Source organism: Pezoporus occidentalis, unplaced genomic scaffold (genome assembly GCF_034315485.1).
Source record: "Pezoporus occidentalis ecotype Australia unplaced genomic scaffold, CSIRO_AGI_Poc_V1 ctg39, whole genome shotgun sequence".
In the NCBI taxonomy this organism is placed as follows: Eukaryota; Metazoa; Chordata; class Aves; order Psittaciformes; family Psittacidae; genus Pezoporus; species Pezoporus occidentalis.
Genome location: NW_026915713.1, coordinates 8,479,040 through 8,499,439, shown reverse-complemented (window position 1 = coordinate 8,499,439; position 20,400 = coordinate 8,479,040). Strand labels below are relative to the sequence as shown.

The following is a 20,400-nucleotide window of genomic DNA, read 5'->3' as shown; positions in this document are numbered from 1 at the left end:
AATTGTGATCTATCTTCTCAGACCAACCACTGATCTACATGAAATATGTAGAGATACTCATTGAGGTATGTATGTACCAGTTTGTTAGATGTAGTAGAAACTGACCAACAGGTTCAGAAGGTAGCATGTAGAGATACCAGGTGGGCCTGACTGAATGATGTAAGACGCTTTGTTTCTTAAGGAAACAATCCATGAAAGTTTTGGTCAGCTAGTTTTTCCAGTAATGTTTTTATACAAACCTAACTAGTTCTTCCTTCTCATTTTTCCCGTATTTGTATTTTTTTAAAAGGAAAATTTACCACCTTCTCAACAAAAATGCTGTGAAATTTAAGTCAATCCTACTAAATAAAGGTACTTGGAGATCAAGCTTAAACTGGTAGAGAACTTAAAGCTGCAGCCCTCACACCCTGATTATGTCAGGCAGGGACCGAGGAGAAAAAGGTTTTTAAATTCTGCCATTAGAAAACTGGTCTGATTAACTATCATTTTATAAAATAACATGTAAGTTACCTCATGTAAGGATTTGGCTTCCTGCAGGTTTTCCACACTGACTTTAAAACCGTAAGTATTATTTAAAGATGGTCCTTCTATCTGAGAAGTGTCTTTCTTCAGAGCACCAAGGGCAGCAAACTGATTCTTATTGGGGGGAGAGAAGGGAAAGAAGAAAGGCATAGTGTAATACTGAAAAAACTATAGGTTGCTAAATTCAGATACAATACTCAAAACAAATTTATCAATGAAAATGTAAATGATATGCTACACTTACTAAAAATGGCTTTCACTATCTCCTAATGTAATTTTTCAACAAGGACACAACAGCTGTATCTTTCTGACTTTTAGGAATAATTTTAATGAAACCTCATACTAAAGCAATATACAGTTTGAAAACCCCACAAAAATCCACACATATTGACTTGCTCAGAAGCCTGAGGACAGAGGAACCAGAAAATCTCTATTCCCTCTTGAGCAACAATTCATCAAAAACCTCCGTTTCAGTCACCACTTTAAGGCACTGAATTAAGGGTACACTTAAGTATCCACCTGAACTGAGTGAATATTGAGAACAAATGAAAAGACTACTGGGTCATTTTCATAATGCACCTTGCCTACCATTCCCTTTCCAATGTGGGAAACAGAAATATTGTTTAGGGACAACATGTGAGCCTGATAATTTTATGCAATCCATTCCCTCTCTACTCTGTCAGCATACCAGTGCTGTTCACTGCCTATGTTGTTTTCAGAAAATGCTTCGAACGTTGTCTGAAAACTAATACACACAGAGACACATAAATATACACGTCTATGTGTACGTAGAAAAGGGAAAATAAAAGTATAAAAGGTATATAAAAAAAAACCTATAAAAGGTATATAGAAGGGAAATCCCAACAGAACTTAAAAAGGATGCAGCTAGAAGAGCAAAACATTCTCCTTACAGTCTCTTTAGTACCTCACTACCCTAAAGCATAGGACATATTTACGATATCCGGCTTTGCCACCCAACAACTCATCCTAGCTCTAAGTGTATATTGATTCTACAGCAATTGCACCCTATCACTTTAAATGTATTTTCAAGTTCTTGACAGCACAAGAAAAACAAAAAAAAAAACAACACAAGAGAGTGGAAATTTGTATGTGTGGCATAATAAAAATATATCTGTACATAAAATCTTAATTTACCTTCATTTGTGTGGTTAGAAGTACTCTGCGAAGACCATCAGTATTATTTCCCCTCTTGTGGCTCAGTTTCTGGGCTTTTGGTTCTGGAAACAGATGTGAGTGCAAAACTGCTTAGCCTCATTAATATTGCCTACACATTAAACAACATTTTAGAAACAACCAAAGGCATTTGGTTAGCATAATAAACAAACGTCATATTAAAACAAATACAACTTTATTCTCTGTCCAATCCAAAGCAAAACTATTTCAGTTTGGTACCTATGGACACTAAGGAACATGTAATGCAAGGCTAGTAAGTTACCAAGCCTCACATGACTACCATCTTAACACCACAATGTTATTCACACTCTACATTTAGATTACGTTTGAAAAAATGCAAGCAATGTAAAAAAAAAAAAAAGATTTCAAGATCCCCCAAATAAGATATATTTTAATTTTTAACCAGCACTTCAGAGTTCAGATACTAGAGACCATCACAAAGCAAAAGGGTGTTCTGCTTCCACACTTTTCTCATAACTCAGTAGTTACTTTAACAAGAATGCAAAGGCCTTTTTCTTTCCAAAACTAGTTTTAAACTTATTTTTGTGGAGACGTAATTCTCTTCTCATTATGTCAAAAGAAATATAATGTCCTATTCAGATTTTTTTCTGCATCGTTAGAATCATTCAATCAATTTACCTGTGGATAAAGGAGAAAACCCAAGAACTTCAGGCACACTATCTTGATTTTTCCTCTGCACAACAGGAGTACTATGTAGGCAAATAGATTTGGAATTTCCAGGATCTTCATTAACTGGAAATGGAGATGTGGCAAAGGATGCCCTATCGTCCTCGTGGGTGGATGGAGAGTTTTGTGCACTTCCCACAGGTACTACATCATTTCCTTCCACAGATGACAAAATAATATCCTGACTTTTCCACTCTGTGTCTTCTAATTTGGACTGCTTGGGATCTGGAGATGCTACTTGCTGCCAAGGAGGAAGTACTGGAGAATCTGGTGAACTGTAATTGATATAATAATCTTCCTCCTCCTCCTCCTCCTTATCATGTTCTAGTGTTGAATTAACAAGTGTCTTGCTTTCAGATAGAGTTTTATTAGAGTCCATGTAATTTTTAGTATTTACAGAAGTTCCTATAGTGCTTATAGACTTATCACAGGTTTCCTTGTTTTGCATTTTTGTATTTTCTGCCACAGCAGCAGCAGTATTCTCTGTAGGCAAAACAGGTCTTTCATCTTCCAGGCTCGATAAATTTAAATCTTTAGCTGCTTTTACTACTTCTATAGATTTCTCTTCAGACAATACTACAGAGCTGAAATTCTCAGCTGCCTTTGCCAGCTCAGCAGGATGAGTTTTAGGCAATTTCTTGAAATGTTCATACTCTTCTTTGGCATGAAGCCACATCTGAACTTGCTGTTGGCTTGGAGCACACTTGCATGGCATTATGACTATTTTTTTGTCTTCGCTAATTTTATGGCTATTACTTTCTCTTTTATTAACAACAGAGTGACCATAACGAGGAGGAGACCCTGGTCTCGGGTTTTCTGTCATTGCTGAAAATGCAGTCTTCCAGAGCCGTAGACCTTCTAATGAGAAGTCCCCCTCAAATTCAAGCAGGTCATTTGGAAGCCTAGTTTCCACTGTGAGAAGCCGTCCTCCAATCTCCCTGTGAAGAAAATAGCTTGAGTTATTGTTTTACTCTCAATTGCATTACAGGCAATTTAGAGCAAAACAGTCCTCAAGATGATATACGGGCAGAATCTTGCTAACTAGTTTTCGCACTATGCAATTCCTGTGGGCAGTGTCTTCCTTTTACAAACCAAGCAGACATATTCCCACTTACTACAGTAATATGAAGCAATAAAACACCGAAGTGTCAAGAATGAAAAATGGGTATTTGCACAGGAAGTACAGTAATTTTCAACTTCAAATGTACTGGTATCAGATGGGATCTTTCATGCATCTGTGCCACATAACAGCACAAAATTGTTTACAGGAATAAATTAAATTTAGTATAATCACAAGCATGTGTAGACAGAAATGTATTTAACACAGTACCTTGGCTTTTCTGGAGCATCTGAAGGATTGCTGCAAAATGGTTCCTGATAAACTGTTTCTGCGAGATCATGATCCAGCAAAGTTGCCATGATTTCTTCACGACTAGGTGGGGACATGAGAGGCTTAAGAATGTGAGCCGTCCGAGGTGTATAACTTCCATTCTTTGACTGTGAGGGAGAACTGGTTGATCTTGGTGAACTATCTGGAGTTGGGGTTAGAGCCTCGTTGTTTCTTGAAACATGTAGTTCTAAATCCTCAGAAGCTGCATCCATAAGCTCACCATCAGGAGAAGATAAAATTGATGTAAAAGAGGTATTAACTGAATCAAGTGGTTGGCAGGGTTCAAAAGTGGTTTCTTTTCTAATGTGGCTTTGAATCCAGTCTGAGGTGGTTGGCTGGGGAAGGTTAAGAAATCTCTCTTTATTACCTGTATTTCTGTTCAATTTAAATTTTTCGTTTAAACAAACCTCAGTCTCTTGTGCACGAAAGATATCGATGGAACTAGACCTAGAAGTTGAAGGATGAACATTTTTCCTCCATTGGCTATGGCAGTGGCTCTCATTACTATCCAGTGAGGTTTTCTCAAAAAGCTCAGGGCTCAGGGAACCAGTCCGTATCCATTTACTTGTGCTTGGAGAATGCTGCTTTTGTTCCTCAGATTTTTGGTCATTATGACACACAAAGTCATTTTCTGCTGTTTGTCCAGAACCAAGATCTTGAATTGCATCACTCAAGAATTTCTGGGGCAAATTTTGATCTGCTGGGACAAACTGGCTTGCAGAATAAAAACTGCAAAATCCAGTTTGTCCTATAGCATTAATATCAAAGTTGTAACTGTGGTCGGGAGACAAGCTGTCTTCAAGCGAGTAGCAGCTTTCAAAACCAGGGTCTGAAAAAATAATGGGGCTGTCATCAGACATAGAGTGATCGATGCGACTTGTGATCTGCTGGCTTAACGACTCCATTTTTGAAAGTTTTGCTGGTTTTTCTTTAGGTTTTGTGCTCCTGGGAGCACGAGATTTTCTTGGCGATGCGACTGACCGCGACCTTTTGATTGCCTTATTCTGTTCAAGAGGGCATGGTATACTCCTGCTCAGCTGTGTTTTAGCTGGTAATGGTTGCTGTGTAACATTAGCATTCTGAGCTTTCTGCTGTCTCTTCTGGAGCAACTCTTTCAAAACAGCTAGGCCAGACTGCCCTTCATTGAATGCTGATGGGGCCACTATAGTCCTGTTTTTATACTGGGTGATGGGTTTTGGTTGCATGGTTGTTTCTGACAGAGACCTTTGTTTTACTGTTTCAGGTTTAAAATGTGACATATCCAAAACAAATCCTCTCTGGTTTTGATCCCAATTTAACTGTTTCACTGGACTCTTCAAAGATGTTACAAAACAGTTCTTAGGCAACTGAAGTGGCCCAGGGCTTTCCTCAGATGACTTAAGAATAGAAGAACAAGGATCAGAATGCTTGGATGCCTCTGGTAAGCAAAAAATCTGCTGTTGACTATTGTCTTTACAATGCAAATAGTTAGTGGCATGTAACTGATCCATCTTTGCTGTGTCCAAAGAGTCACGAGTTTCAGTTAATTTCCCAGCTGGTGGTAAATATCTGTTTTGCAAATTTTTTGTCTCTTCTGCTTTTGCAGAAGTCTTATCTTTAGAGATGTGTGTGTTCTGCATTACCTGAGTTGTGTGATTAGATGGATCAAATATGTTTTGAATGACAGCAGAATCCTTCATTCTAAACACAGCACTTTGAGTCCTGGGCCTTTGAGAGCTCATTTTTGGTACTTCCCTTCCAGATGCCACAGGAGTAGATGTGAAAGATGAATGAGGGTCTTCTTGTGAAGCAGGTGCACGCTGTGCATCTACAGGCTTCTCAATTTCCATCAAAGAATGAAAACAGCCTGATGAATTACCTTGTGCATCAGCTGCTGAGGGGAGCTGTGCTGATGGTAGATACCCTGCAGAATAGCCAGGAAGAGGACTGTCTTTCCGGTTATGAAGTGGCTGCAAGTTGGCAGAGTTGTACGAAATCTCAGGCAGATCTTGATGTTTCAGCACAAACTTTACCTCTGCAGTAGAGTCAGCATTTCCTTTTTCATGTTTAAATACAACACGCTTTCTTGAGGTTGCTTTTTCAACTGTTTTTTGTCTTTGTTTTCTCGGTTTCTTCTTTACATCATCTGCTGTTTTATCAGTCTGGTTGATTTTTTTCTTTTTCTTAGTAGATACAGTGGGGCTAGCAAATTTCTTTTTACATTTCTTAACCTGAGTTTTTGCTCGACTGTTTTTTCCTGCACTAGAATTAACATTCTTGCTGATGTACATATTTGGTCCCCTATTAAATAAAGCTTCTCTCTCCAGGTTGGTCAAAATTTCTTCTGCTTTTGGATCAGTGGGAGACCAGCAGCGAGGTGGAGATGTGTTTACTGGGCTTGTGCTTCTCTCAGAAAGAAAACCTAACTTAGACATAACATCACTATAGTTATAGTCACAGTCTTCAGCTTCAGCATTGTAGGATGGTGAAGGAGGAGAAAGAATTGTATGAGTCCTTTTTCTGAAAGATAAAGTTCTTTTGATATTTTTACTACCTGTTTTTTGTGGCTTTCCAGCTTTTTTCTTGGTTGACTTATGTTTTGCTTTCCTTTTATGACTTTTCTTTGGTGTTAGTGGATAAATAGGATATTTGGTTGCAGGAGAGTCAGGAACTTTAGGCCAGAAGTCCTTTAAAGGTGCAAGCTTTTTATATAAGTTCATCTTTTCCTCTGTGAGTACTACTCTTTCCTCACTAGAATCTACTTTCCCTAGTTTAACAAGCATATTTTTTCTCCCTCTAAATCTATTGATGATAATATATTTAATAATAACAGGTGGCAACTTTTTAGAAAGTTTTCTACGCTTTCGAGACTTCTGAGACCCATCCAAACTTTCAACACCTTCTATCATTTGAGGTAGATTAATTTTTGAGTTGTGTGCGACAAAGCTTGATTCACTGTCTTCAGTCTCATAATTTACCTTCCGTTTCGTTCGGAGTGTATATTTATTCCCACATAATCCAAATGACTGCTCAGTTTCAAGAGATCCATCTGAAAACTGACAGTCAGTATAATTAGCAGTACTCGCAGGCATTTTGTTTTCAAAAACTTCAAGAGGAACTTGAACAAAGTCACTAGGTAAAGCACTATCCTTATCAGGAATGTTACTACAAGCATTACCTTGTGTATAGCAGCTTTCCTTCACTGATACAACATCATTTACACTTAAAGGCTCCTGATGACTGATAAAATTATGCTTTTTTTTATTCAGCTTCAACCTGGACTGTTTGTTGCCTTGCTGTAACTTGTATGTCACAGGAGCTAACTTCTGTGGTCGACTGAGACAATTAGAAAGAACAACACTAGGAAAGAACATATAATGTGCTGCTTGTTGACTGAGGCTTGGCTTTTCTGCCTTATGCTCCTGAAATTCTTCATACCTAATTTTAAGCTTATTAAGGCCACCTTCATCAGTGTTATTTTCAAGTGAATGTACCACAGTTCGACTGCCTCCTGAACAAGACACCAACTCACAATTTTCTGTAACTGCTGCTGGAAAAAAACTATTTATACTTGCACTGCTGGATTTTTCATTTACTTCAGAGGACATTTTACCTTTGGAATGGCTGGAGTGGCTCAAATCAGAAAAGTTAAATAAGTTTTTATTCAACATGCTGTCACCAATGTGGCGGCCCACATGCACAAAAGAGACATCCTTTTCAGCCTTTCTGATGCTAGTATACTTCCTATTAGGTATCTGTCTGTTCACTGATGAAATATCATCTTCATACTCAAAAATATTATTTTCACATGAAGGAACTGTGAGAGTATCTTTCTTGCTACTCTCTTTGTGCGAGTTTTCTGCATGGGTACTACTGCTGAATGGGGTTGGATATTTTGCTGAGTAAGTGCTTTCTTTTGTAAGAGAATGGACTGAAAGTTCAGGTCTTGTTTCTGTGTTTGGTTGTGAGAGGTCTTCTACTAAATCTTCATTATTCAAAACATGGTTAGAAAGGGCACTTGTGTGTTTACACTGAAAAGTAATTTTAGCAGAAGATGGGGGTTCTAGCGTAGCAGCATCTTTGTGAAAGATTGAGGTCTTTACAGACATTTTGCTTGTTGCAATGACGGAGGAGTGAGTTCGAGAACTTTCATTATTCAAAGGATTGTCTGAAATGGAAGACAAGCAATTTTACTCTAGTTTTTCTGTAAAAAAAAAAAAACAAAACCTAAGGCATTAACCATTTTAACTACACTTCCCTGAAAGTCCTACCACCCAAAGAAGAAAAAAAACCGACCCTCTTCTAAATCACATGGCATTTATGATCATGACAACAGATCCTGAGTACACGATTTGCTTTATCAAAATCATGTTGTTGGCACATTTGTGTCTCAGCTGTTCTGTCAGTTACTCCTAAATGGTAGGCTTACAATTGCTAAAGATTTCATGCTGGTTTTCTGAAAGAAGGCTTCTAAAATCACTTTTGGGTAACTAAATACAGATTGATTTCTATAAAAGCTTGTATCCTGCTTTGTCCCTGAAAAGCATGCATACTCATTGGCTCTGAAAAAACAAAGAACTTTGATGACTTTCCCTATACAGAAAGCTAAAGTACTATCTAACCACATGGCAAGGGCTTTGTAATATTTGTATTTGTCCTGTGCACTAAGTACACATAATTTGCTGCACATTTATGAAGCAGAGCAATCCACTACCTATTCAGGTTTTTATGCAAGGAGCTCACACCATTAAGTTATATCACAACTTCATAACCATGCATTAACATTCCCACACAGATCTGTGACCAGCATGTGATGCAGTAACTGTCCTGTGCAGACTCATCACATGATACCTGGGACAATTTCAGTCTCTTTTGCTAATACTTTTACCACATTTCTTGCAGGATAAGTGTGCACGGGCAGGTGGTAAGTAACAACAACTGCTTTGCAGCAACTGTGTGCTTGCTCATAACCACGATAAACATCAAGTAATTTAAAAGTGTTTATTCCTGTGCAAAGGGTCAGTTACCACAGAGCTCCTGGCACATAGCAATTTGTTCATGTGTCCACATCTTTAGCTGAAATGAAGCGGGGATAGGAGTTATGAAACATGCCGTATGACCTGGAAGCACACACTGCATGCTATCATACCGGACGGGGGATCCTTTGGGCCTTCACTTTAAGTCTCAACCAATCTGGGGATTATTTTAGATTCATGCTGCCTTCATCTTACCAATATATTTGTTGCCAGGTGAGAAAAATAAAAAGGAAGTCTCAATCTGTTTCTAATCACATTTTCTAATGTTTACACAGAGTCCCTGAGCTGTGAAACACAGCTGGGAGATGCTGACTATGATTCTTTGAGGGTAGAATTCCACACAAAGAATGAGGATGATTAACAGCAAACCAAGAAAATAGGAGTTGGGTGAAATGTCAATGAACGCTTGGAAGATATCTGACTATTCAGATACAAAAATTGCAAAAATACTTGTCCATCAGTCAGATACTGCAGACACAGATTCATGTGTGGATAAACATTTTCTAATTTAGCGGAACGGAGACTGAGATCTATTTTGAATTTGAAAAAGGCGTAAAACCTCATAGTAATAAGCTTATTCTGACATTCTTCTACATGTGATATTTCATGCACTTAAAATATTCTAAAATTTAAACAATGATTTAAGATACAGTCTCATCAGACAGATTCATTTCTTTTTACATTAAATTACAAAGTACTGCAAATAAGTAAATTACAATTGTATATTTTGTAAAGCCAAATAATATTAGTAGTACCAAATCACCTATTAACCCTAAGACTACACCCACAAAGGTAAAGGAAAAAGCAAACTTCAATGCTTTAAAAAGTGAGCACAAAAGAATAGCTATGGTTGTCTATATAATGAGATCATATAACTTGCTTTGTCTAATAAAGAATTGTTAATAGATGTATTAAGATGTATGTATTTTATATACTACTAGATGATGTTTGTTATTTTTGTCAAATAGCTTCAAAAGGCATAAACTAATACAGATATTTTGTAAAATATTACATTCCTGCTCTAAAGAGCAAATGCAATGATAGGAAGTTAGGTACACGCATGAGCACAAGCAAAATTTTACATTAACCAGTCTGAACTATGGATTAAGAATAAAGCTTCTATACAAGGTGATGTTAATAAATTCAAATTCAAAATTTTAAAGGCAATTAAGTATGACTAATATGACATTTCTAAATAAAGAACAATTACTGCTGATTAGTCGAAGAAGAAAAGTGAACCTAATATTGAGAAAACCTGGAAATAGATATGTATTTTTCCCTCAAGAGATCCATACATTTATCACTGTTCTGCTCAACAGCAAAAGATTGTCTAATTGTAGATTGCCTAATGAAACCAGCAGTAATATTTATATATTTGCCTAACCTCAAAGTGTGCATTCTATTAACTCAGGTTAGCCGATCAAAGACAGCAAGTTACAGATTTATTTATTTATAGATTTTGAAAGGCAGTTAGTTTCTTCTGCATCAGCTTTGCCACTGCATAGTTTTAACGCATGCAATCCCCAGATGTGAACATGCAATCTGTTAAACGAAACATAGGCTCAACTGAAGGCTCACTATATTTAAGAATGTGTGGCAAACAGTTGCAAAGCAAAAAGCCATTTAAATTTGCACAGTAATACATGTAATATTTACAATTAAATCCTAGCAGGATAAATGATCCTACAGAATCATTAATTTTAATACCATATTTGCATAACAAACTAACAGAAAAATACCTCTTGCAGCAAGGTAACTATCTTTTCCATAAGAATAATGAGACAATGCCCATTTTTCGTCATTAATACAATAGGAAAAGCCGATTCTTGTAATTCTAGAGGGCATTGAGATTAAAACATTTTTGACTAATAAGGAGGATGTTAAGGGCCTGCTTATGCAATCTGTTGAGAGCATTTCCTTCCAACTGAAACAAGAATTGAAAAAGATTAATACTTTTGAGAATCAGCAAATTGATCTGAAAACAAACTACAACCCAGGTAATAATTCAATTTCCAAAGCTGTTTTTCTATTTACTTACCACCATTTTCATCTGCAGTCCCATCTAACTGAGGTATAGAGAGATTAGTTAGGAGCATACTGTTACCACTCCACTCCATTTCTTCCTCTGAAGATGAATCCTCTTCTGTTGAACTTTGATGCACATTTTTGCCAGCTGACCTAGAGAAAACGAAGGAACTATGTGATGCACAATACTTCTCCTACAAAATCGGGAGACCATAGGGAACCTTAAAATCGAAGTGGTGCGGTGCCTGCCATAAGGTGTAATTTGGGGAAGCAAAGTGAAACAAAAATTGTTACAGTTCCCACACAGAAACTCAAGATATTATTAAGTGTTACTATTTTAAGAGGCAACAGTGGTAGTCAACTATTTAACAACTACAGACAAACTAGCTTAAGAAGTTAGAGGAGAAAGCATTTAGATGCTTAATTTTATTTCAACTTTACTGGAATTTCATTTCATTGTTTGTTTTTTTGTGTTTTTTTTTTTAAGGCAACTTTGCTTTATTATAAGTATTGTAAGAATTCTCTCTCTTGGCAGGCTTAACTAAAGCACAACCACCAAAACAATGTTTGTTTCTGTAGTTCTTTCGACAGTCTGAAGTTGCTGTTGCTAATACTTCCGTGGCTTTTTAAAGTTAACTGATCTACACTGCCATTTTTGCAGTCATAAATCTGCTGAGGGAAAAAAAAACACCACAACCCACCCAAACCAAAAAAAGGAAATCTGCAAAGAAAAGCTTGTACGAACTCTCCAGGTTTTCAAGTTTTTAAGGTGGTATGGCTTTATGGGGGAGGGGAGAAGAAAAATATAAAAAACCTCCAACACCAAACCCCCTGGTATATTATAACTAGAAGCACTTAGGAACTTCATTTTTTCTTCTTTAAAATGAAATGTGAGATGGATGCAATTCTTCATAGAAATAAGCTATTTTATGGCTAAATGAGAGAAACCCAGATAAATGTTAAGGAACTGAGATTGGGGGGGTGTACATTTTGGTTTTTTGTTTGTTTGTTAAGATGCAGCTTGATATATCAGAACGTTATTGTGTAGTACCTTAGAAGGCATAAATACAAACGTTTTGAAGTTACAGGAAGGAAAATCCACAATAATTTAAATACAGTCTACTTTTGAAGATCTCTTTATCTTCAGAGTTCAATGAGAGCATGAATTGTATGTATCAAAACACCACAGACACCTCAATGTGCTCAACACTCTGCCAACAAAAATCAAACCATAGTTCAGGAACAATAGGCTCAAATATGGCTATATGATTTCCAGACTAACTCAAGTCTGGAAGGAGCAGGACTTGGAAGAGATGCCAACCAACAAGCACAGCTAGATATGCAGTAGCCATGATCAAAGTGAGCTTAATTCTCCCTATTCTACATTCCCCAAACATGGAAAAGCACAGTGCAATGTCATTCAGGTCTATATGCAAATGAACATCAAACTTGGGAGAGCAATCAATACTCTTGAGAGTAAGGGCTGCTATTCCAATTGATCTCAATACACTTGGGAATGAGCTGACAGCAACCTCATGGACATCAAAAAAAGACAAATCCGTAAGTCCCACAAATGGGATTAAATGAACCCATGCACTGCTACAGCCAGGGAGAGCGCTGGCCAGAAAGTGGCTTTGCAGAAAAGGACACAAAAGCCTTAGTGGACAAGACCGCTGAGAGTATGGAGTGTGCCTTTGTAGCAAAGAAGGCCAGTTGCATCTTTGGCTGTGACTGCCAGACTGTAGCCATTTTCAGCAGTTGTGAGGCTGCATCTGGAGTACTGTGCACAGTTTTGGGCATACCACTACAAATTGGAACAAATCCAGCAGAGGAGAGCACCAGGGTGATGGGGGCTGGAACACGTGATGTCTAAGGATAGGGCTAGGGACCAGGATTTATTTGGCCTCGACAAAACTCTAAAAGGAGATCCTGTTGCACTTGTCAAGTATCTGATGAGGGGGTGTAAAGAATATGAAACCCAATTCAGAGGTTTCCAGTGACATGATAAGGGCTATGGGCGTAGGGCTGCCTTGGGGAACGTTATGTACAATGAAAACATTCTTCATTATGAGGGTGTTCAAACATTGCGACGTTGCCTATGTGGGCCATGCAATCCCTGCCTTTCAATATACTCAAACCCTGACCAGACAAGGCCCTGATCTATTCAAAGCTGCTTCGACCAGGGCACTGGACTATGTAGCATGTAGGTGTTTATTCCAACCTGAGTAATGATATAATCCTCTGCACGAAGCAAAACTTTGTCAACATCAGTAAACCTATCCAAGCTGGAGACTTGGATTTCTCTACATTCAGGTCCATCAGTTTAGACTCTAAGAAAATCTGTGTAACAGCATTATACCCATACATGAACTAGTCCAGATCTTGATGGGCTTTTTTCTCTAGTTCAGCATAAATCAAACCCAAGCCATTTAATTCAGTCAATAGGATGTTGTTGTTCCTCATTATCTCAATATATTTTTTGGTATAGTGAAAGTTTGATGAACACCCAATAACAGAATAGTGATAATATGGATAAAGTAGGATGCATTAGGAAGCAGTATAGGTAGAATGAGCCTGAGCAGAGTAAGGCTGGATCCCTTGTCATACTCAAACTAGCTCTTTATGCACAAGCAAAATCATGAAGGGGCAGGGATACCCAATGCTCTCTTCTGAAGTCAGTCCAACTCTGCAGAGATCACATTGAAACAAAGCTCATAATTCTCTCTGAACATGAGCTGACTCCCCGTGGAGGCACCTGGTACGTTCACCCTAGTGCTTTCTGTGTGGGATTAAGATGCAGGCACATATGAGCAAGTTATTAATGAGCCAGCTCATAAGTTTGCTGAGTTTTTAAACAGGATTCTTCACTGCATAAAAGCGATTAATTGCTTAAGGACCCTACCTGAATCCTGAAGTCATGCCCATACAGAACTCTGCCTGAGCCAGTAACTTCTGCAAGATATAAGCTGGTTTTACACAGACACTACCACTAAACTGAAGATTAATGTCAAGTGTTTTAGATGGAAATTTCAACTTTTCAGACTACTGTGAAGGAAAAAACCCAAAGCAAATCAAAGGTCAGAAAGGAAAACTAGCTTTAGAGATGAATTATGTCTAGAACAAGAAGACTAATAATTTATTATTAGTTCTGATTATGTTACAACTTTTCTGTATGTCTTTCTATGTATTTCTGTGTATATTCTGTATGTATTTCTATGCCTCTCTTGGTCTCTAAATCCTAGTGTAATTACTATTTCCAATGGGGAAAAAATAATCCATAAATATCAAAATGTTATGTCTGTGAAACCTTTCAACCACAATTATAAATACCAGAATGTCTGCCCAAAGCAGGTGTGAGAAGAAACTGGATATAGCTGCTTTCAACACCTGTCAGTGCAGACGGCACAAAAAGGTCATTACAACCTGAGAAGGTGTTCCAAGAATCTTGGACTTAAAAATATTCAAGTTGCTGACCTTTAGCAGTCCAGCAGACTGAGCAACATTCATGTTTTGATTAAAGCTTTGAGCATGGAAACAAAGGGGTGTTTTTCTCAGGCCTCTGGGTCAGTCTTCATAAGAATACTTCCTAAATACTCACTTCAGTAGAAGTTACAGGCACATGAGATACACATTAACATTTATACTACATCCAAGGTGTGACCTTAAAAGGAGGTTACAACTAAAGATTTTTGTATCTGGACTTGTAGAACAAAAAAAATCTATTCAACTTTTCTGCAAACAGCAAACGATAAGCTTAGGTCTAGCCAAACCTGAACATTCAATCTTTATTTCCATATAAAACTGACAATTCACAGCATCATCTGAACAACTGCATTCTATCCTAAGATCTGCATAGATTTTTCCAGTGCTGTCAACAGAGCCATCTCTACAGCTCACTGGGCTCATAGCACACTTGAAAACAGGGTGGGAGGGAGGAAGGATCTGGCAGAAAAGAACATATTAAAAAAGAAAATTGCATATTATACCTTCTTTTTGGCCCAGGCACTTCAATGCTACTGTCCCACCGTTGGGACATTAACAAGCTAAGTTCCATTTCTTCTTTCTCACACTGTGGCTCATTTTCTTCATCATCACTGTTCTGAGAATTTCGACAGCTTCCAAGAGAGTGATGGTGAGAGAGTGTTTTGTGACGTCCCATCTGATATCCATCATTCTCCAACCCAGCCAAGAGATCAATCATGGCCTCGTCAGCAGTGTTCACTGCAAAAAGAACACAAACAAACCCATACAAGTAGAATCTGTATTTTGTTCCACTTGTAAATGACTAGTTACTGTCTACCAATAAAAAACCAAAACCAACCAAACAAAACCAAAAACCCTTCAACATTTAAAAATTTGCTAGTTTGTTACTGTCTAAAGCAAGGCAGGCTACAAAATCAAAGCTCTTTTAATATTTTTTCAAGGTTTACGACTTGTTATCTTTTCTAGCTCTTTACCTAGAAACTTTACAACCTTTTTTTTTTATATTTGCCCTTTTCTTCTGAAGAAGGCAAATACACTAAGTGTAGTACATTTAGTGGAAGCACTTATCTCTCCTCTCCTCTCTCTCTCCACCCTACTACTTTCTCACATTCAGTAAAGCCGCACTCTTCCCTTTTATTTCAGCATGAGTTTCTGAAGCATCACTGCCTTCTCTTGCTTTCACCATTTCAATGGCTGCATTAACACTGTTGAGTACTTCTCTGTGTATCACTTGGAAAACTTTCAATCACTGCATCTCATGAAAGGTGGTGATTTTGATCAACAAATTCTTCTTTCCATCTGTCCTTTATAATATTACTTAACTTCATCTCCCCTTTCTTCTTACTGTAACCTACTCTTTTCCTAGGTTCCTCTACACACTCAGTTTACCTGATTTCACTCCTCCCTTAAATTTTATTAATTTCCTTTATTTGACCCAAGCTGAGACTGACTCATACACTTGCCTTCTCATTCTTTATTTCTTATGCATCCTTCCAAGTTGTGTTTTTTTCTCACTCTCCTGCTTACCTTTCATCTGACCTCATAACCAATTTATGATCTAGAGTCCACCAGAGATCTTTGCTACTTCTCTTTCCTTCTCCTCTGGCTGAAGGACTACAATCTCTACTTTCCTTCCTCAGGATATATCATATGATTTACAATGACCCTGAGAATCATTTAAAATAGGTCTCAACATTGATGAGGAAGGCATTTTCTGTATTTTACAAAGGCATTTTACAACACCATGCAGCTATTTAGAATGGAAATCACCCCCTTTGCCAGAGTTCTGAATTAACCCACTTTCAATTGTACTTTCTATTCTTGGCTCCTTTGCCCTTTGTGAGGGCCATCATTAAATTCCAACCTTCACTTCCCATTAATATAAACCTTGTTGTGTACTTCAAAGCAGCAGCAGCAGTGCACTTCACAGTGACACTGAAACTCTACAAAGGCATAGTAAAGACTAGCCTATGCTATGAGAAAGCATAAGAGACGATAAGATGCATCATATGAAACTTATGGTCACATAAGACATCAGCAATTTGTAGCCCTGTGTTAAAAAGTGTGGGGGAGAAGAAGTCATAAGATCTCCATTTGACTACCTAATCACTGGACAATTGAACATTCCTATTCAGTTGAGCAAACCAAACACATAGTTGTAAAATGTACCCTATGTATTATTTTAGCCACTTCTCAACCTCATCACAACCTTCTTCCCACTCCTCCAAACCCAAGATAAATCAATGCTCATGTTTCCCAGCTTCCATATAAACTCTTTACTTACAGTTTTCCTGCTAAATCAAAATCCTTGCCTATAAAACTTCCATAACCAAAATCTTATCTACTTTCTGTAAAAAAAAAAACAGCACTGAAAAATACTCCTAATCTCACTCCACTTTCTTCTCCTTTCTTTGCAAGAAAAGATTGTATATTGTTGTATATTCTATTACACACAGACATATATTGTTGCTCATACTGTATTTTGCTGTCCACGCATGTATTCATAACATGTATGTATCAAAAGCACTGGAGGCTATGTATTTTAGATACTCTCCTGACCCCATTTTATAACAACTGTAGTGCATATTAACATTATATTTTATGCTTAAATGAGAATGTATATATAGAGAATACAGAGATAGCATGAACCATGTACTTTTCACCTCATCTAGAGTATTTGAACTATTTCTACCTGAAGTAGCTTTCATGCAAGTTCCTTTGTTATTTTATTGTTGTTTCCTCCTCATGCCATACACATTTGTTTGCTATCATAGGTTTTCCCCCCTCTTTAATGTTTTTCTTCTTGTTTGTCTTCAACTACTCTTTTGTAACCATAAATTTTGCAAAATGCTCCCCTGCAACTTGCCTCTCATTATCAGCCTACTCATTCCCCAGTATCTCCAGACAGCTGAGCTTCTAAAGGTAGTCCTGCTCACTACTGTAACTGTAAGAAAGAAGTGGTAACTGCAAGGCTATCATGGATAGACAGTCAAAATCTTATTTATTCTGACAGTTTTAGTTCTATAACCCTAGGAGCATAAGGAAGAGCAATACCCATAAGAGACTGCATTGAGCTGACCTGGCAAAGGACAAGCTTAGCAAACCAGTAATGCACAGTAGCCTCTACAAGTACACTGTTCTGGTGACATTGTTTGAAAACATAAGGTGGGGTTTTTTTGGTGGTAGTGGTTGGTTGCTTGTGTGTGATGTCCCAGTTTGCCTGACAAACTCCCTGAGGTAAACTACTTTCTTGCATGACTGGTAACGTAACTGAATACAACAAAGATGGTGGAACAATAAAATAGCCTGGAAGAAAAGACTTTCCAGTCATACTCACTAAAAACTGGAGTCTGACTCAGTCTTTGAGACAAAGGCTGAAAGCTCTGACTATTCTCCACAATATTTAAAATTGCTTCTTCATTAATAAGTGCTTCCTCTTCTTTATCAGTGTGCATCCTATTGGATTCTTTAGAAGAAAAACAAAAAGAGAAAGGATAAAAATTCAAATAGACACAGACTTCAATACATTATGAAAGCAAGCTACTTTAAAATGCATTTCACTATTCAAGTATCTTTCCATTATTTGCTACGGCAATTTTAAAAAAGCTTACTCTAACAATGATGAAAATAAAAGCAAAAGTACTCCTCATTTTTCATAACTGACAATCAGATCCTCCTTGGCTTACTTCTGCTAATAGCATGAACAGCCCAAGCATGACAGAGATTTATGCCTAAACAATTAAGCTATTAAAAATACTCACCTTTGTTCATCTTTTTATCTTTATGCACTTCTACCATATTAGCTGGTGTACACTGAAAGGCTTCAGGAGAAAGTACCTCAGAATGTAGTGTTAGCTCAGCAGAGAACTCCTCTGATCCATTACTGTAGTCCACTGATCCTGACAACGTTCTAGTTAATTGAAAACCAATTTTTAAATGCATATTTAAGGTTTGAATAGAATACTATACTTTTATGACAAATGGCTAAACACTTACACAGAGAAGTCATTTTGCTTGAGGATTTCTTTAAGTCTCTTCTGAAAAAAATTTTCACTCTCTGTTGCTGGCACAAATCCACGGTCTTTAAAATTTGAAAAATATTTGTTATTCAGTTTTACTTTTACCTCTCAACACAGAGAGCAGCTATAATTAATAATTCTATTAGGAAATGGCTCAGAAATGAAGTGCCTGCTCATTTTCAGTGACAAATTTGAGGGCTGATTTTTCAAGTGTATTTAAAAACTTTAAAGTACTTCACATACTCCCACGGATCTCATTTGCAACTGTAAGTTACAACAGCATTTACAAATCATGTTGCAATTACACCAAGGTGAGCATCCAGGAAAAGAACAATCAGTGAACAATTTTGAAAAGTCTGGTTTATGCAGTGTGAATAACATTGCACAGAAATGCATTAAAAAAAAAAAAACAGTCAGAAAGCAGTCTGCTTTAGCCAGGAACCTGCCTATTTCCTCCTTGCAATTCTCTGGCTTACTTGCCAAATATCATTCATATTTTAAAAGAAACGTGGCCCAGGTTCTGCACAGAAGAGCTCTGCTCATTATGCAAATAATCTGCAGAGCACAGTCTTCCCTGTGCAATGAATTTTACATAAAAATACAGGGATCTGTCCATCCTTTAAGAATTTTCATCTAACGCCACCTTAGATGTAATTGCACAGAAATTCAAAAGAACTGCCCTTGTGTGTAAAATACGCTTCAGGAGAAGAGATTCAATTTTGCCAGTATTTAAACATTTAAATGTTTTCCATCATAAACCATACAAACTTAACTGTTATTATCATTCATTTTGCCTTGAATACTTTGCAGCTAGCTGAAGCATGATGTTTTTAGATTAAGTTATCTGTCTTGCACATAGTGGGCAATGAGTAAACTTGGAAATGAAAAAACAGCACATCTAGGAAGCCCTCAAACTTGATACACCAATTAAAATCTACCCCGTTTGCTTCTCAAAGTTTTTGATTAACAGCTGCACAATTTATTTATTTATTTATTTATTTATTTATTTATTTATTTATTTACCTTGTGACTCAGGTGACTTAATCTGAGAAGGTTCACATTTCTGTCTCAGTCTCTGCTTTTCATCCTCCCATATAGCTTGCAAACCAGGGTTCCTGCCAATCTGGGCTGAAATATAAAACAGTACATGAAGAGAAGTCTGACTATGTGATGAAGCATCCTTCCCCACAAATTAGATTCTGACACTTCATCTCTTTTGTCATTCTAAGCTGTTAATTATTTATTTGCAATTCTTGCCTTACTCTAGAATTCAGTATTATGTAAAAGGTAAGGTGTAGCTTTGTTTTCGAGATCTTCTGTTCATTAATCTAGATCTTCAGTTTTTGCTGGTCTTTTCACTAAGTATATGCGTATGCATGTACAGACAGATGTATGTTGCCACTTCAGTTACTCTCCTTATAGATCTGAAGCCTTCTGCTTATGCATTAACAAAAATCTCTTTCTATTGCTCTGACAATATGCTATTCCTATAACCTGTTTTCTTTCTGAGTTAATTCAACCTTTTATTTTTTTTTTTTTTAAGTATAAATTTGTAGATCAACAGTTCACCAACACTGAAATCTGGATTGTGTCTTAACTGAGATGAGCCTTAAAAAAAAGATGACAATGTAGTTCCTGTCCTAAAACACTCTACATGGAAAGTTAACACTTCACCTTCAACATCCAGTTGATTTAAAATGTCAGCAGCTACTGCATCCACCTCCAATTCACAGGTACTTTGTGGCTCAACACCCTTCAACATTAAAGAACTGTGACAACATAAATACCACAGGTTAATTTTATCAGTACGTTGATTTTGAAACATGCATCATCACTGTGTTCTATCTGGGCTAACATTCAAAATATTTCAGCGGGGATGGGGATGAGTATCTGAGTACAGAATTAGCGGTTCTCATCCTCATCTGCAAGTCCTTAATTAATGGTCATATTCAAATCTAGTTAGATAAGAAATTTGTATCTTCAACTTAAAGGCTTTTTCTTTTGAGAGAAGAGAAAGAAGTAGTAAACAACTACTTCAACTACAGCAATTCTGATAACGTTCTCC

The 20,400-nt window shown here is 37.2% G+C and overlaps 1 protein-coding gene across 3 annotated transcripts in view; it reads right to left on the bottom strand.

The window, feature by feature from the left end:
• Positions 1 to 20,400, bottom strand: part of REV3L (REV3 like, DNA directed polymerase zeta catalytic subunit) — a 122,464-nt gene that overhangs the window by 36,816 nt on the left and 65,248 nt on the right. For 2 of the 3 annotated variants that reach the window (XM_062632505.1, XM_062632506.1), the window contains exons 6-16: positions 20,010 to 20,104; positions 19,359 to 19,463; positions 18,313 to 18,397; positions 18,078 to 18,226; positions 17,654 to 17,782; positions 14,820 to 15,054; positions 10,847 to 10,986; positions 3,734 to 7,940; positions 2,356 to 3,341; positions 1,678 to 1,760; positions 511 to 636 (exon numbers count right to left, since the gene is read on the bottom strand). In XM_062632505.1, the coding sequence (XP_062488489.1) occupies positions 511 to 636; positions 1,678 to 1,760; positions 2,356 to 3,341; positions 3,734 to 7,940; positions 10,847 to 10,986; positions 14,820 to 15,054; positions 17,654 to 17,782; positions 18,078 to 18,226; positions 18,313 to 18,397; positions 19,359 to 19,463; positions 20,010 to 20,104 (6,340 nt within the window). Of the gene's footprint in view, positions 1 to 510; positions 637 to 1,677; positions 1,761 to 2,355; positions 3,342 to 3,733; positions 7,977 to 10,846; positions 10,987 to 14,819; positions 15,055 to 17,653; positions 17,783 to 18,077; positions 18,227 to 18,312; positions 18,398 to 19,358; positions 19,464 to 20,009; positions 20,105 to 20,400 lie in introns of those variants that run through there. The other variant, XM_062632507.1, reaches the window with a different exon arrangement.